The sequence below is a fragment of the Eulemur rufifrons genome, chromosome 10 (genome assembly GCF_041146395.1).
Source record: "Eulemur rufifrons isolate Redbay chromosome 10, OSU_ERuf_1, whole genome shotgun sequence".
In the NCBI taxonomy this organism is placed as follows: domain Eukaryota; kingdom Metazoa; phylum Chordata; class Mammalia; order Primates; family Lemuridae; genus Eulemur; species Eulemur rufifrons.
In genome coordinates, this window is record NC_090992.1 from 21,550,999 (window position 1) to 21,569,439 (window position 18,441).

Here is an 18,441-nt window from a genome sequence, read left to right on the forward strand (position 1 = left end):
ATCAGATTGTTTACTCTTGTGATCAAGTGGCTGACTGGCATCTGCAACTCACAGCTATTGCCCAGCATCACGAGAGTATTATACGCATATTTGTTGGCCCAGGAAAAGATTAAAATTCAAAATCCGAAGTATGGATTCTACTGTGTATCACCTTCACACCACTGTAAAGCCAAAACATTGCAAGTCTAACCATCTTAAGTCAAAGACCATCTCTATACATCAATAATAGACTCATTAATAAATTGTGATCCCCTCACTGATACAATGGAATAAATGCAGCCAAAAAAAGAACTAGTTCCTTATATTGGTACAGTGCCCCATAGGGTGGAAAGGATCCTTGACCAGGTGCTATGGCCTACGTTATCACTGGCATCAGAGCCAGGCCCCAGGAATTTGGGGATGCTCAGCTGGTTTCTGGAAGCCTGTGTAATGAGGGGCACAGGGTACGACATGGTTGGTGTCTTCAGAATGGTTTTCATAAATCAATGGAGCAAATGAGTAAATATATTGAAGTTTCTCACTGTCAGAGAAAGGAGCTACAAACATGGAAAAGTGGGAAGCTAAAATAAACCCTGTGGAGCAAGACTGGAATTGGAGATGTCAGTGTGAATTTATGGTTTCTTATATACAGAGATATCAAAGATGTTAAGATCATGAAAGACAATAAAGACTGAGGAACTGTTCCAGACTGAAGCTAATACAACAGCGTGACAAACACCATGAGTAATCCAGAGCTGGACAGACCTGTAAAGGACATTACTGGGACAACTGAGGAAATTTGAAAGGGGCCTATAATAATGAATTATTGTTAATTTCTTGATTTTGGAGAAACTATGGGGTATGTGAAAGTACACCCTTGTTTTTAGAAAATATATGCTGAAATATATGTAAGTGGGTAATGAAGCATCTTGTCTTCAAATTATTCATAAATGGTTCAGGAAAAAAGTACAATTATCATGTTTGTATGTAAAGAAAGACAAAATGATAGGATAAGTGTGGATAACTGCTGACAATTGGGAAATGGAAAAGGAAATACATTATGCTATCATGGCAACTTTTCTCTAAACCTTCAAAATGAATAACTCAAAGAAACCATTCTGGCCGGCACAGTGGCTCACGTCCGTAATCCCAGCACTTTGGTAGGCTCTGGAGGGAGGAGAGCTTGAGGCCAAGAGTTTGAGACCAGGCTGAGCAAGAGCGAAACCCTATTTCTATAAAAAAATTAGCTGGATATGGTGGCATGCACCTGTATCCGTTACTTGGGAGGCTAAGGCAGGATTACTGGAGCCTGGGAGTTTGAGGATGCGGTGAGCTACGATGATGCTATTGTACTCTCGCCTAGGGGACAGAACAAGACTCTGGTTTAAAAAAAAAAAAAAAAAAAAAATCTTTATAATATAAAAGAAATTCCAAGTGAAAAAAATAAAGTTCAGAAAAATGTGTATATACTAGTATTTTTGTAAAGAAAGGGGAGGATGGTAAAAGTATGAACATGTATACATGTGTTGTGAGTATATTCTTACTTCTAGAAACATATGCAAGAAAATGATCTATATGGGTTTCTTCCACCAATGGAAAATGAATAGCTAGAGAATAACACTTTTTACTCTCTGAAACAATTTTGCACTATATGAAATGTAGCAACTTAAAACAGAATGCTTTAGTTCAGTGGATGCCAAATTCAAGTGCCAGGCTCGCTACCTTAGAATCACCTGGGAAACATTTAAAAATAGATTAGTAGGCCTCAATTCCTGAAATTTCAGTAGATCCAGGGTAGGACTCATGTATTAGTGAAATTTCCCCAGTTATTTAATAATTCCAAAACATAATATGGTTTGGGAATTACTGCTTTAACCAAATCTGATCTTATCTAAACCCCAAATTCTAAGTAAATTAGGAAGTTGGAAACAAATGCTTTGTGTCTAATGAAGGAATAAGATCATAATCTTAGGAAAGCATATCCCAAAAGAGAAAGCAGAACATCTGAAACCAGGGTTTGCACTGAGCCCTGAAGACAAGCCAAGTCATACCAAGTCACTCTGCCTTTCCGGCTTCCTTACTAAGGGCCTAAAATATTGTTGAGGATAGGTTACCTGAAAATTACATAACATAGACAATATACTCAAATACTATGCATTCTTCAGAAGAGACTTTTATGTAAACATCCAGCTGACCCTTGCCCAACAAGGGTTTAAAACTACACCAGTCCACTTAGTATGTGGATGTTCCTCCCACCTCTGCTGCCTGAGACAACAAGAGCAACCCTTCTTCTTCCTCAACCTACTCAATGTGAAGATGAAGACCTTTTTGATGATCCACTTCTACTTAATGATTAGTATATACATTTTCTGTTCCTTACGATTTTCTTAATAACTTTTTTCTCTAGTCTATTGTAAGAATATAGTATATAATACATATAACATACAAAACATGTTAATACAATTTATGTTATCTGTAAGGCTTCCAGCCCACTGCAGGCTATTAGTAGTTACAAGCTTTGGGGGAGTCAAAAGTTATGCATGGCGTTTTTGACTTCTCAGGTGGTCAGCGCCCCTAACCCCTGAATTGTTCAAGGATCCATTGTATTTTTAGTTAAAAATCAATTGGTATATATCTGTACATTCTAGATCTCCAGTGGTAGATTCAGTTTCATTTTGTACCGCAATACATAATTTTTTGTATTTGTCAGATGTTACATGGGAAGAATGTAACTTTTAAAAAAGTTAAAATAAGAATATATAAATTTGGTCCTTACATTTAAAAAGAGAATACAAGAAACCAAGCATTACATGCCAGCAGTATATGTTTATTATTATTCATGAATGGTCAAAAGACTACAAGGCCCATAATTATAACTGCATATATGAAATATCACTTAGCGACAGAGTGAAAAGGAAAGTTATACATTTATATTAAAAAAATACACGTACACACACACCCTCTCTCAAGTGCTCACCATACACTGCTACAAAAGCAGGAGGCATCAAGCTATAGTTCTAATATACATAACATGTTGAAATATCTCAAGCATAAAAATTGTATGTTAAGTTGCAAAAATAAAGTTTCTCTCTTTAAACATTTTGATCTGAGCTCAAGCAAAGCAAATAAGGAACAGTGATTTTCGTATTATTTCACACTCTTTAAAACAATCAACAAAGGGTCAATAGTTGCAAAAACCCTGAAAATATGGAGATTATGGGAATGAACAATGCATTTTACCCAACAACAACAACAAAAAAAGCCTACAGCAGATGTTTCATCCTGGCTCTCAAATAGTTATGAATCATAATTTACTATACTCAAAATGCAAGTTTAGCCAGAACAAACAAAATGATAAACAGAAAAATCATTACCACAAACAAGGCATCATTGCCCTTTCATTTCTTTAGACAATTTCACTAGTGCAAGAGCATCATTTACCTGAAAGATCATAAGTCACAACTAAAGAGTACTCATACAAAACTATTTCCTTTTTTCTTTAAAAAGTGCCACATACTATACTTTTCATTAAAAAAAAAACCAAAAAACAACAAGTAAACTAATGAAAGACTGTTTGTCTCCATCTCTTGTCAATGAGAAAAGGCCAAAGTGATTCTTTGATTCCAATTCGAAATGGTGTTCGCTGGCCAATGCCCAGGGTCTCTAATTTGGAGCAGTCAAGCTGAGCATTTCTTGGACGCTGTGCTCCTAGGACAGGGCTGTCAGTAATCTTTAAAGAAAAATAAACACAGAAAACCAAAAGTAAATGAAGGGCCACATCTTGAGATTTTACATATTCGCTATTTCATTTTACCCTTAGAATAAGAAATCTGATTTTATCATCCCTGAAAGATTAAAATGCCTGCTGCCATAATCAAGATGATACTTTTCCTACAAATTTCATCAATACTCATTGTCTTCTTTACAGATGACAATTTACAGAAAAGTAGCACTAAACTGCCAACATACAAGCAAAGTTCACTTTGATTTGTACTGAGAAATGAGGTTATCCAACACATTCCAAAACAACAAGGCAAATGTTATCAATAGTACATACTATATGATGGATCTGGACTTTCGAAAAGTAAGGTTTTAAAAGCCATGTACTTACAGGTCTTAAGTGACTGCTGGGGAGATTGAAGGCATCTGCAATTGCACATGCCATTTCATACTTAGTCATCTGTTCATTGCCAGACCAATGAAAGGTTCCCTTAATTGATGGATCCTAAAAGCAATGACACAGTAAGTTCAAAATAGTTTCAACTTTGAGTTGAATAGAATAATAGATTTGACCAGAAAGCTTATTTAAAAGGTCTAGGAACTGAAATGAAACCCTCCTTTACTGGAATGCTCTCTACAAGATACCTAAAATCAAATTCATAAAAATATTCTCATCTAAACACAAAAAAGCAATTTCTAGAATTTGGCCTTAAGAATTTTTAAAATAAAATAAAAAATAGCTCCAATTTCATTTAATTAGTGGGAATACTAAAAGTGATTAGATTTTCATGGAAACAGTCCAATTTAATGAATATTTTTAATTATCCTAAACTACAACCAAAACCTAATAGAATCATTTTTCGAGATGAGCTAATCAAGTAAACATTCTTAAATATTATCATGGTATATATTCAAAATCAATATAAATTTTTATATTAAAAAACTGGTCACACTATTAATAATATTCTAAATTAAATGTTTCTAATCTTTCCTTGTATAAATATTCTATTTAGTACTAACTTTTTCAAACGTTTAAAATTAATTCACACTTTAAATATCTTTAAAAAAATTACCAATTACTCTTAAAGTGGCCAAAATGATTCATACTTAGCTTCTTTTTCTGCACTGCATATATCCTTCTTCAAAGACATTAAGTGATTATTTTGTTACCCAAAGAAGAAAAAAAACACAAGTTTTCCATCACCTTGCAATTAAAAAAAAAAAAAGATGGGGTCTACAGTATGTAAGAAATAAAACACAAGAGAATATTTTTATTCTTCATGAATATACAACCTACTATCCGTGAACTACTTTTGTTTGGTCTCCTAGTTTTAAAAAGGAACTTTTAACTCTCACTCATTAACATTCCAAGTATAGCTATGAACTTTCAAGCATGGAAAAGACAAAGCTGATCTTCACAAAGATGGAAGTTAGGAACCCTTCCTTTCAAAAACTCACCAGCATCCTCTTCTCTGCTAGCTGCCGACACACAGTAGCTACATCTTTGACGTGTGTGGGGAACCTTTGCTGCCAGTGGTCCATGTTCGCTGACTTGTTGCTGAACTGCACTTTATCAAACATAACAGTCACAGCACTTTCTTCAAGCTTCTCAACTTCCCCATACAGAATAGGAATCCTCAAAACAGCAGCTCCTAGAGATGAATAATAGCAGATAATATTTCAATGCTAATTAATATTTTAATTTTTTCATGTAAGATGAAAATGTGTAAATTTAAACATCCAAGTACAAACTTTGTCTTTTAATAAAAATACACCAAAATAACACTTGTAATAACAATAAAAAGATCAAATTTAAGTGTCTTCTGTCATTTGGAATATTTTTATATATACCTCTACATTATTCTGATCATTAAAAATAAAACCTATCATGACAACTAACTGCAATGAATAGGGCTTTATTGCCAGATTAAAAAATAAAAGCAATAAAGGATATTTGGGGGACAACTGGGAAAATTCCTATATAGACTGTATTTAATTATAGTACTACATTAATGTTAAATTTCCTGCATGGAATAACTGCATCGTAACGGTAAAGAACATCCTTGTTGTTAGAAGATACATGGTGAAGCATTTTAGGATAAAATTCAACTAATTATCAATGGGTCCAAAGTATATGTATAAAACAAATGGGGCAAAACAGTAATAATTGGTGAATCTATGTGAAATGAAGGGTGAGTGCTCATATTATTCTTACAACCAATGATTAAGAAATTTTTTTCTTTTTAAAAATCTAAGGTCTTGCTCTGGCTAGAATGCACCATGTTGCCCAGACTGGTCTCGAATTCCTGGCTTCAAGCAATACTCCTCAGCTTCCCAAAGTGCTGGGATTACAGGCATGAGCCACCACCCATGCCCAGTCTGATTAAGGAATTTTGAGGTTTTTAGCTAAATTAGTCCCTGCTGAGGGGATACAAAAGTCTTTGGATAATTAAGACTTTACCTGAATGTCAATAAATATTTTCTTTTTAAAGTTAAATTATTGGACAAGTGAACATAAATACTGCTATGGTTTGAAGGTTTTTGCCCCCTCCAAAAATTCATGTTGAAAATCATCGATGCAACAGTGTTGGGAGGTGAGGCCTTTGGGGAAATATTTATGTCATAAGGGCTCTGCCCTCATGAATGGATAGGATTAATGCCATCATAAAAGGGCTTGTGGGAGAGAGCTCCTTCCTTTTTCCTCTTCTGCCATGTGAGGACACAGAGTTCCTCCCCTCTGTAAGACACAGAAAGACCCTTCACCAGATGCCAGTACCTAGACCATGGACTTCCCAGCCTCCATAACTATGAGAAATAAATTTCTATTTTTTTATAAATTACCCAGTCTGTGATATTCTGTTATAGCAGTACAAAACAAAAACAGGAATGTATTCAAGGATGATTTCTGCAGAATAATTTATAATGCAAGAAAAATGAAAAACTAAATGTCCATTAGTGTGGTATTCTATACTAGGGGCTGCTTCTCAAAGACACAGTATAGTCCAAGACAGTAGTTTTAGTGCAGGGGAATCATTAAATGAAATACTATGCAGCCATTTGATAGGAATAAGATATCCCAGAGATGGTTCCATATGTACTAAAATGCAAAGATTGGGGTGGGGGAATCAGATTATGAAACCACAAGCATACATTTTTTTAAATACACAAAAAATCCTTTCATATATAACATTTCGTGCTTATATCCCTGAGAGCTTTCATTCTTTGTAATTTAAAATTTCTCTTTTTCAAGGAGGGTATAGTTTTTAATATATGTATCTGTGTATGTATAGACAAACATACATACAGGAAAAAAGATAAAACCCATACATATAACAGAATACCTTAATCTAAGAGAAAACATATTACCCTGTTTTTTGAAAATAGATTATAAACATTTATACTGTATGAATTTTTTCCATATACAAAGATATATATATATATATATATCTATACATACACACTTGCAATGTAATTTTTTAAATTAAAAACATTGCATATATATAAAAATTAAACAAAAAGGAGTACTCAAATACAACTAGGGGCGTAAAGAAGTTATGTTTTACCTAAATTGTTCTCCAGGACAGCCTTTTCTCCTTCTAATTTTGTTTTGCCATACAAATTTAGGGGACTTGGTATGTCTTCCTCTCTATAAGGTGGATTTGTTCCATCAAATACATAATCTGAGCTAATGTAGATGAGAAATGCTCCAATTGCAGCTACCAAAAAAAAAAAAAAAAGACAAAGTTATTAAATTTTTACATGATATTCTTTAGAATTTAGAATGGATTGCTCACGATATATAAAAGCAAATCACTTATAACTGATCTACAATATTTTCATCTTTAAAAACTCATTCATAAAATATTAATGAAGATTTTATAAAGTCATCATTACCTGCTTCCTTTGCTAAATTCCCAGAAGCATCCACATTAAGTCGAGAAGCAGCATCTGGCTGATTTTCTACAACATCTGGTCTTCTCTCTGCTGCACAATGTACTATGACATGGGGCTAGAAGTTAAGCATTGATATATTTTTAGCCCAAAATGGAATAAAACAGGAATTACAGCCTTCCCAGGGTAAGTTAATTCAGAGAAAAAGGTGTGTTAAATCAACATTCCTTCAACAAAGAATAAATTATAATTTTTAAATGTAGTTTTGTCATGCTTTTTTCCCCTCAAAGTTCAAACTTCCTTAAAATATATATAGACACTGAAAAGGAAAGAGTAATTTAGTAATCCCCAGACAAAACCAGGAAAAAACTGTGTCAACAACTGTATTTCTAAATGAAAACAAGCTTCGTCCCCCAATTTTGATGGGAGAAAAGAGCTATCATTTATATAAATAAAATGAACTAAGTATTTCATACATCTGTATCAAAGTGAGAGTAATGATTGCTAATTAAATTCATAAATTCAAATCTCTGTGACCAATCACAAAGAAAATCAACAATCCACAAAAATTGTATTCCAAATTGAGCATTTAGTATGGCACTTAGGACAGGCACTGTAGGAGGAACAAGGATTTCATAATCTAGTGGAAAAGACAGGAACCTGGTTCCCGGAGAAGCCAAGCCAGAGCTAAGATTTGGGAAGGCCACTAATTTGAATCGGGTTTCTGTTACTTGCACTTGGAAGACCCCTAAATAATATAAATTTTAAAAAAGATTTTAAAAAGCTCTAAGATAAATCCCACTACTGGGTATTTACACAAAGGGAAAGAAGTCATTTTATCAAGAAGACACCTGCACTCAAATGTAGACTGCAGCACAATTCACAATTGCAAAGATGTGGAATCAACCCCCATCAATTCATCAGTGGATTAACTAAATGTGGTATATGTATATCACGGAATACTACTCAGTCATAAAGAAGGATGAATTAAGGTCTTTTGCAACAATTTGGATGGAACTGGAGACCATTATCCTAAATGAAGTATCTAAAGAATGAAAAAACAAACACCACATGTACTTGCTATTAAACTGGAACTAACTGATGAGCACACATGTGCACATAGGGAAGCAAAACTCAGTGGAAGTGAAGCAGGTGGGAGTGAGGAGGAGGGGATGTGTGAAAACCTACCTAACAGGTATAGTGAACACTATGTGGGTGATGGGCACATTTATAACCCTGACTCAAGCGTAACAAAATAGATCCACATAACCAAAAACATTTGTACCCTCCAGAATATTTTGAAATAAAAAAAGAAAAATACCTGAAGTATATATATCAAAATGCTAAAAAGAAAAAAAAAAAAAAAAAGGCATTTTCAGAGAAAGTGTTACTTAGAAGGCACTCTGTAAACATAAGCTTTTTATAAAATGCTTCATAGTTCTGTCTTTGTCAACCTGTGTCTTAACCTAACCTTTTTAAGGATTATATATACCTTAATATGCTTAAAAAAAAAACCCAACACTATTTTGTTACTGCTTAATAGAGTAACTTCCTTGAGAGCAAAGACACTTTCTATGTCATCCAGATAATTCTCAGTATAGTTCATATATATGTTAAAATATACTAAACCATACCTGAAAATCATGAATGATGTGATGAACTGCATTAGAATCCAAAAGATTAACCTGTTCAAATTTTGGTCTTGCTCTTCTAAAACCACAGCCAACGGCATGCCAATTATTCTGCTGAAATTCTTTGAATACAGCTCTGCCAAGAAGCCCAGTGGCACCAGTAACCAGAACCCGCCTATTGGGGATGTTAACTTCCTCCTAAAATGTGAAGGAGAAAAAAGGGATTATTTACCTTGAAAATCATTCTCTCAAAGAAGTTAGTCACCATCATTGTTCAATAAATACCTCAAGTACTTTGATTCATGTATCCTATCTATCTACAAGCCAAGTTCAAGGTTAGAACAAAGATTAATCAAAATATTACTATATCAACAACTGTATCACTTACGTTTTAATAATCTTATCCAAGAAAAGGAACATAAGATGATACTGCAAAGAATTACCTAGTTAGATTTACATTTCTTAATAAAAGAAAATCTTATTTTTATCATTGATGATGCCCAAATGAGCAGTAAGAATATTACATATACCTTGAATTTAATTAAAGCAACTTTAATTATAGTCTTCAGTTTATAAAAGTGTACAATTTGTTTTGCTCCTACACAGATGACCAAAGGTGCTATTTGAATCTCTAGAGAGAACTATTTTAAGCTTGCTTGTTTTATGGCCCGATTGAGCATTTGGTTCTATCTGTCTATATAGTTACAAGTTGACATTTCTGGTCTTCAGTTTTTAATCCCAAATTTTCTTTCAAATCTCAATGATTTATCATATTTTGATGAATCTGATTTAGAGAATTAGTCAACATTTCAGAGGAATTTATGAGGAGGAAAATAAATTTGGTTCTTTCAACATTAATGTATTTTCTAAGTTTAATCAAATTGGTAAATGTTCCTGAGTTAACTCTAAATTTATCTATATAAATCAAAATTAACAAACAGAGGGTAAGAAAAAATGTTTTAAACTGACCTGTTTCTATTGTAAAACAGAAAACATTCCTTATACACAGAAATTAAAAAGGACCACTATTTAGGAAAGAACTTAAATGCTGTTTCAAGGCATAGTTTCAAAAATTTCTCTTCTTCCCAAATTGGGCAACACCAATTTTCTTCTTAGACTCTTAAATAAAGGCTATTTTTTAAAATCAACTTGAGGCCTCTTTATGTCAAGTTGTTATAGTCACCTAATCCTGAGCTGTCTAAAACGTTAAATACATATGCAATAACCAAAGACAGACTACAAAATCTTTTAAAAAGACACCAAAATTAGGTAGTGCTAGCACATGCAAAACCTAAAATGAAAACGCTGACAGAGAAAGACAATATAAAAGGTAAATTCTTAAGGATTATTTTTTCTTTGACCAATTTCAAGACATTTTAAAAGTTAAAAGAAATTTAATTTTCATGCAGGTAACATCATTCTATAGTATATTTCCTCAAATAAACATAGTATATATTCATTATTAAAAAAAAGAAAGAAATTTCATCCAGGCTTTCTGTAGCAAAACTTGGCTTTAAGCCAATTAATCTATGAAAACAAGGATTTCGACCAGTAAAATATTTTCTTTGAATTTTGGCAAGAAATCAGCTCTACAAAGACCAAACTACAAAGAGGAAAAAACATGCCAAGTCTAGTAGAGATACAATCAGAAAACAATTTACACAGGATAAATACTATAAAGATTCCTGGGAAAATACTATAAAAAATATATGATTTGGTTTCTTCTGAATTTCTCAGTTTTTAACTTCACTCTATAGAAGCAAACAGGTAACAGTTCTTAGGTCTGTGGTTCTCAGGGTACAGTGTGGATCAAAATCACTTACAGGGCTTTCAGATTCAGTAAGTCTGGGATCTGCTAACTTTTAGTCTTAACAAGTTCTCAGGTGATGCTGATTATGGTAATTTGGAGACTGCAGTCTGAAAAGCCCTGTAATCTTGAACTCCAGAACATTCAAGGCTTTCATAAAGGTCTATATCTCTAATTCAAACAAACCAAAAAAGTGCCATCTACCTTTCTAGAAGAGACAACTGTATTTTTTTGTTTTTTTTGAGACAGTCTCCTTCTGTTGTGTAGCCCAGGTTGGAGTGCAGTGGCCTCATCATAGCTCACTGCAACCTTGAACTCCTAGTCTCAAGTGATCTTCCCACCTCAGCCTTCCCAGTAACTAGGACTAAAGGCATGCACCATGACACTCACTAAATTTATTATTTTTACTTTTTATAGAGACAGGGTCTCACTACATTGCCCAGGCTGTTCTCGAACTCTAAGCATTTAAGTGAGCATCCCACCTCGGCCTCCCAAAATGCTAGGATTACAGGCCTGAGCCACACCTGGCCACAACAGTATCTCGCCTTCTTAAAATTGAAAACCAGAAGTCAAAGTATTATGCAATCCACAGAAGTTACCAAACAGTGAATTAAGATCTCTGTAAATACTTTCATTCTGTGAAGCACACTTTTTCCTCATTTTAACATTTGTTACATGAATGAAAAAGATATGCATATTATTAATGTGTCATAGTTTGGCAGTATTTTTTGTTACCTTAATTGCATCTTAAAATAAGAGCCTAAATGATCTTACAATCAAGGGCACCTTAGAGAAAATAAAATACAGTATTAAGTTTCAAGGTGAACAAAGCTCTTGAGGAGATATAATACAATTAAAAAAAGAACTGAGGTTGCATGGAGAAAATACAACTTTATCTTTATACCCTGGGGTACTATGTAAGGCCCCTAGAAGAAAATATGAAACTTTACATGGTACCTAGTGGTCAGATGTAAATACTCAAGAATGTTCATCAGAGAAGTGGGGAACCTCCTATTTGAAAACTATTATGTTATATAAACATACATCATACACCTTTTAACCATAATAACAGCCTTATTAGGGAAGACATTATTCCCAAAGTGAGGAATCTGCAGTCTAGAGATGTCAGTTTTGTCCACCGTAAAAGGGAAACAGCTGGGGCCAGAACTTCTGTCTTCTTAAGTGGTCAAGTCAAATTCATTGGATTTTGTCTCAATCCTCTGAACTTATATTTGGTTTCAAGAATGATTAAAGTTTTACACACTGCCACAAACTGTGGTATTGAGAAATTATTACAGCTCTATTGATCTAACTCCTCATTGGTAAAAATGGGGTATCTGGACAAGATCACTAAGGCTCCTTCAACTTCAAAGTTCCGCATTTCTAATATTTTCCATATTATTCTTACCACAAACAGTCTAAATACAGAGTGAGCTTTGTTTACTTAAATAAGGTAACTTTTCATTTGAATATGCATCACTCTGAAATTAAAAGATGCCAAACAAATCTTCTATTATTGAGTTTTTATATGAACAGTACTCTAACTGAAGCTTTTTAAAGTGTACCCTGTTTTGTTGGATTTTGTCTGTTGGGGAAAAGAAGTATTCCTCTAAAAATTACCTTGGACTTTTTGCCTCTATAAATTATTTCTAAACCCTTCAAGGAACTCAGAATGAAAGAATACAAAGCTGCCTAGTTCACCCAAACCACAATAAAGACCTGAAAATATTTTGTCTGTTTGAAAAGTCTACTTTCTCAATTTTTATTATATGAGTTAAGTAAATCAAGTATCAACTTAAGCTACTATACACACATCTCTGCCTCTTATTGTATAAACTCTTAGATGTATGGAATTCAACCACTTCAGGTGATCAGATTTATAGACATTAAAAAAAGTCTTGAAAAATTAAATACATACAAATGTAGATCTACATTTATTATGTTCTTGATAATGCTATCTAATCAAATGATACCAAATTATATAGGTAATGGGAGATAAATAGCTCTTTCCAAATTACCTAACACAGTACTCTGGGACAGTGAGTTTTACTTTATTAACTTCTACTAAAAATGTACTAGAAAAGAATGAAATATCACTAATAAACAGAGATCATCTTAAATTTTAGTGATAAATGTACCTTTTATTCTTAGAAACTTTTAAATTTGGTTAAAGTTCCACATTTATTTTTTAATTCCCCTTGAGGTAGATCTTTGAGTAGACATTCCTGGACTTTAATGAAACTTCCTAAAGTTCCCTGACTACTTAGGTGGTACTGGTCTAACTCTTACTGTCACCCTCTTGTACCTCACAGACAATATTAACAGGAACCACCATGGGCTGCTTCTCTAACATTAACTATAAGACAGTTGTCATTCTCATGAATGAGTTTTTAATACTATAGGTTGACAATGCAACAAGTACATTGCCAAGCTCTTAGCTGTTCCATTTTTAACGAAACAAAACATGAAACGCCATTTCTTTACTGAACCCATGTGAAAATAGATTAACCTTTATACACATACATATATGCATATTCATAAACTACGTAACATGCACTCAGCACTGTTTGGGGGGCACAAAGAACAACACAGAAGTTTAACTAGACCCTGAAAGACCCAAAGTGATTTGAAAACAATAAATACATTTTGGAAGCATAAAAGCTTTGTACTATCAAAAATAGCCATCTCCTATACGTCTTATCTCCATAGACATACTAGTCTAGGCACTAACAATCTTATCCCCAACGCTGGGTATATAACATTTTGCGTACTGATGACCGCTGGGACCTTTGAAATGGAATGGAGAAGAGCATGGGGTGGGGGGGGCATACCAGAAATAGTCTTCCTTCATGCAAACTTCACAGTGATTAAAAGCCCGAAAAAACAGATCTATAATTGACTCCCTGAACCAATTTCACTGAATGAAGTTGGGCCAATTTCTCTCCCTCTATACCTTAGTTTTCACATCTGTAAAATGAGGCAGTAACAGCACCTCAGTTACGATTAAAGTAATGCTTGTGAAGTGCATAACACTGTTCCTTGCACAAGCTAAGAGTTCATTAACTTGTTATCTCCAATACTGTTATTTCTGAAAAGCCACCTTTCCCCCTTTTTCAAAGCTATGAACTTGTAAGATCGAGGAATATGAAACAAAGATGAAGAAATAATCAAAACAGAAACTCTGAAAAAGCCCTCTGTCCCCAGCAGCTGAGACAGAGAACTGGAAAGTAAAACCTCCACATACTGGCTTCCGGCCACAGAGGCTGGAAAACACTGACGGGCGTGCGCCGATATAAACAAACTCCGTGGCACCGCCCTGGGCTCTGAAGCTGGGGAGGCGGCGCTGAGACGACTCCCTGCCCCAGGCTCCGACTCTGGCGGGATGCTCCAGGAAAGCCTCCCTCTATCCCCGCGGGACGTGTTTGGTCCCCCCAGCGCTCCATAGTCCCACCAGAGACCCCCCGCCCCCCCCCCCCAAGCCGACTCACCTCCACTAGCCGGCAGCTTCCAGGAACAAAGTGGATGGAGAGCTCTTTCTGCCGCCCCACCATGCCCGCTGTCTCCGCGCCGCCGCCAGAGCAGCCGCAATAGCAGTAACGATCGCCACAGCCTCAGCTCAATCGCACTGGGCCCGCCTCTTCTAGGCCTAAGCCGACCCCGCTTCCGGCTTCCGCCTCCATGGCCGCACCGCTGATTGGCCACGCTCCGCCGACGCCCCAAGGAGGAGGCGGGCGCACGCGGGTCGCTCCCAGCCCACACGCTAACTCTTAAAGTGGTACGCAAAACAAAGGCCCTGACCTTAAGCAAGGAATTCAGTTTGGTTTTGGAGATTTTGCTTATCTGTGTACTTTTTCTTCTGCTTTTTTTCTTTTTTCTTCTTAACCGAGGAGGGATTGAATTGGATCGTCTAGAGTTTCAAGTTTGCAGACTGCACAGTGCATCATAAGAATCAACTGGGCATGTAGTATATAAAATAGAACAAAACATTTTAAAGTCATGCGAGGTGAGGGGGAGGAAGGAGCACAGGGAACACATCTCTAGAGCATTAGTTGTGGGTTTTCAAAGATTTAGAAAAAGACGGGATAAAAATAAGTGTTGGCATCTGAGCCATTTGTCTTTCTGGGACGCTAAAAAATAGGATGTGTGAAATTTCAAAAATGTGAAACTATTTTTAACTAAAAAGGTGTGGGGGAGAGGAAGATGAATTATTTGGGTACTTCTTCAAAACGCAGGTTCTTTGACTTTACCCATAATATCAGAATGAGAAACTGGTGGCAGAGCCCGGGACTCTATTTAGTGGAGTTAACAGGGGTCAGGAACACTCTTCGAGGAGCTCCTCTTGGAGAAGCTCCGCCGTGGAGGCTGCAGCTTTGAGCTCCGTGTGCCCAGACTTGGTAAGAACCGAACACTAAAAAACCAACCAGAGTGTAATGCTGGGCGTTCTACCACCTGAACTGGCTTTCAAAAGTAAATCAGGAACAAGAGCCCTAAGTGTTGAGGCCCATCTGGCATCCAACTGATTTTCCTTCCACTTCAAAACCGCAGAGTCCTCCAGGCAGAACAGGACGCCTGGGACATTTACCCAGGAGACAACCCCAGCACAGAGCGTGTAGGAGTCGCCGATTTCTCTCCGAACGGTGCAAGTTCTCGTCCAGACACCCAGGATATCGAGCTCTAAACGTCACCGGCAAACGTGACCACTGCTTGGATTTTCGTAAGGCCTTATTTTCATAATCCTTTTTAGTTTAATTTAGAGCTAAAGGCCAAGCAGCCTTTTAAATAAGTTTTTCTAATCAGAGGACCGTGACTTTCCTTCCTCCCCAACCCCCAAGAAAACTAATTTCCTTATTCATGTAAACATAAAGTTTCTTAGGTACAGTAAGTGCCCGAAGTCGCTCACTTTTCGATTTTGTTATTTTTGTTTGTTTGTTTGTTTTGTTTTAATCCAGCCTGTTACTGTTCATCGGTCTAGCGTTATTTAGGGAATCCTTGAAAGGACTGCCCCAGCACTGAACAGGAGTAATCTGGGGACAACAAAGAAAGGGCGGGGGGAGGGGCCAGATCCAAGATCCTCTCGATATATCTCCCTTAAAAACTAGGAATTTTTGTTTAAAGTTTCTCGTTGCAAGATTTGATGTAATCTAATCCTGGGGAGCGGCTAAGTGTTCAATGTAAAAAAGATTTAAGTACGGGCATACGCAATTAGCATTTTGATTCTCAGAGCAGCCTTACAAAAAGTTTAACTTGACTACATTTGAGAATCTGATTTGATACTTGCCCTGTGAAAGCTGGGTATAGATGTAGGGGCAGATGTTTGAGTATGGTTTTTAATCGTTTTCTTTAATGATGATAGAGTCTTTGAGAATCAAACGCCATTCTCATACAGACAATACCCAACTTCGTGCGGTGGCTAAGTCTATAAATTTAAAGAGCAGCAACTAAAAAGTTATGTTAGAAGATTCAGTTCATACAAAGTCTGGAACACACAACGAGAGATAAATTCCATATTTATATAGAACTTTCACATACATCACTACATTTAATCCGGTAAATGAAACTGCTGGTCTGTTTTGCATTTTATTTTTGCCAGTAAAGGAGACTGAGCTCTGCATAACCTGGTTCCCTAGGTCAATAACTAAAGTTGGTTTATTCGTCTATGTCGCTAAGGTTTGTTTTAAGGAAATGAATGACACCCGTTTCTATTTTCTTTATACACCCATTCTGCTTTTACTGGAATGCTTTCAAAGCAACTGTTACTCTAGAATGCTTCATTTCTTTAATTGCTAGCTCTTACCTGTTCCATGTCCTCCGGCATTTCAGGCATGATTCCAAAATTACTTTAGGAACACAGATACAGGACGGGTCCCAGCGTCTACCTTCTCTTGCCGGGTCTTTGTTTGCTTCTGCCTGCAGGGAGCACAGGCACGCCAAAACGTGAGGCGCAGCTTCACTTGACCTTTTAAATTAGCATTTTGATTCCAATCCCGGAATCTCGTGCAGTTTTCCACATGGCAGTAAACTAGCAGCTGATTCCCCGTAGTAGTCTCGAAAACACCCAATGGGAAGTTCATGTTTAATTGCCAACCAAGCCAGGCAAGACTTGTTGCAATTTTTTTTTTTTGCAGGAGAAAAGCAAGAGCCAGCAGTTGAAAGCACGTGGATCATGCAGTTGATTCTCGTCCTGAAGGGAACCTTTTTTATAATTTCATTCAGTTACGCCTTATTGCCACAGAGTATGTTTAGTAAAATTCTCCAGTGTTCCCCCAAGTGCTTTTTGGTTTTTTTTCCTATTATTGTTATTATTATTATTTTTACCAGAAATCCCCTTATCTTCTAACCCCTCCCCCCCAAGTGCTTTTTAATTATTACAAAGGCACTGAGGTAGCAGCACACAGAAATTAAAATGCAAGAGGTCATTTTCATTAACATTGTCCGCCCCCCACCCCTCTGACTGACAGAATGGTAAGTAGAGTAGCCTTCAAGGATTAAGGACTTCTAGATGAGTGATGCCTGCATGCACCACAGAATATGCAGAATGAGATTATTTTCTAGGAGTGAAGCCCAGTAATATTTTTAACAGTTTCAAGAGTGATGAATATGCTCAGTTAAGCTTTGAAGACCTGTACCAATTTAAGAACAACAAAAATTGCCATTCAAATTGAGTCATTCTCAGCGATAAGAAAGAATGAAATAATATTTTTGGAGCAACCTGGGTGCAAATGGAGGCCTTATTTATTTATTTATTTATTTTTTGAGACAGTCTGGCTCTGTTGCCCTGGCTAGAGTGCTGAGGTGTCAGCCTAGCTCACAGCAACCTCAGACTCCTGGGCTCAGGTGATCCTCCTGCCTCAGCCTCCCAAGTAGATGGGACTACAGCCACTGGCCACCACCACCAGCTAATGCTCTGTTTCTATTTTTAGTTGGCCAGCTAACTTTTTCTATTTTTAGTAGAGATGGGGGTCTCACTGTTGGTTGGGCTGGTCTCAATGATCCTGCCCTCAAGCCATCCTCAACTTCCCAGAGTGCTAGGATTATAGGCCTAAGCCACTTCTCTCTGCCTGGAGGCCATTATGCCATTATTGTTAGGGTGGTGAGCTAGTGTAGAGCTGGTGCACTCGGGTTTGAGAAAAATTTCTCCAAAGATTAGGATAGAAGGAAGAAGTTTATTTTACTTTCCCCGAAATGGGAAAGGGCCGAACACGAGAAAGAAAATGGAAAAGTGTGTTGGCCTAGAAAACTGGCTGCTCAGACCTTTTATTTGGAAATGTTAAAAAAAAAAAAAAGGATGAAAGATGATTTATGGTTGTAGTCAGCTGGGTGTTGTGAATTGCCATATCTGCTCCTTCTATTCTTCTTAACTGCAAGCAGATAATAGAACGGCTGTGTGAGGCTTAGACTGATGTTGTGTCTTTG

The 18,441-nt window shown here is 36.3% G+C and overlaps 1 protein-coding gene across 2 annotated transcripts; it reads right to left on the reverse strand.

The window, feature by feature from the left end:
* Nucleotides 1–2,823: 2,823 nt before the first annotated feature.
* Nucleotides 2,824–16,987, reverse strand: MAT2B (methionine adenosyltransferase 2 non-catalytic beta subunit). 2 transcript variants are annotated; one of them, XM_069484232.1, is made up of 7 exons: nt 16,823–16,987; nt 9,225–9,419; nt 7,594–7,708; nt 7,263–7,415; nt 5,158–5,351; nt 4,091–4,204; nt 2,824–3,709 (listed from the first exon to the last, which is right to left on the reverse strand). In XM_069484232.1, exons 1-7 carry the CDS (start codon nt 16,850–16,852, stop codon nt 3,539–3,541), a joined length of 972 nt encoding a protein of 323 aa, XP_069340333.1. In that variant the 5' UTR covers nt 16,853–16,987; the 3' UTR covers nt 2,824–3,538. The 2 variants fall into 2 exon arrangements, with proteins under 2 accessions (XP_069340333.1, XP_069340331.1); XM_069484230.1 differs by lacking the exon at nt 16,823–16,987 and adding an exon at nt 14,517–14,762.
* Between the last annotated feature and the right edge of the window lie 1,454 nt (nt 16,988–18,441).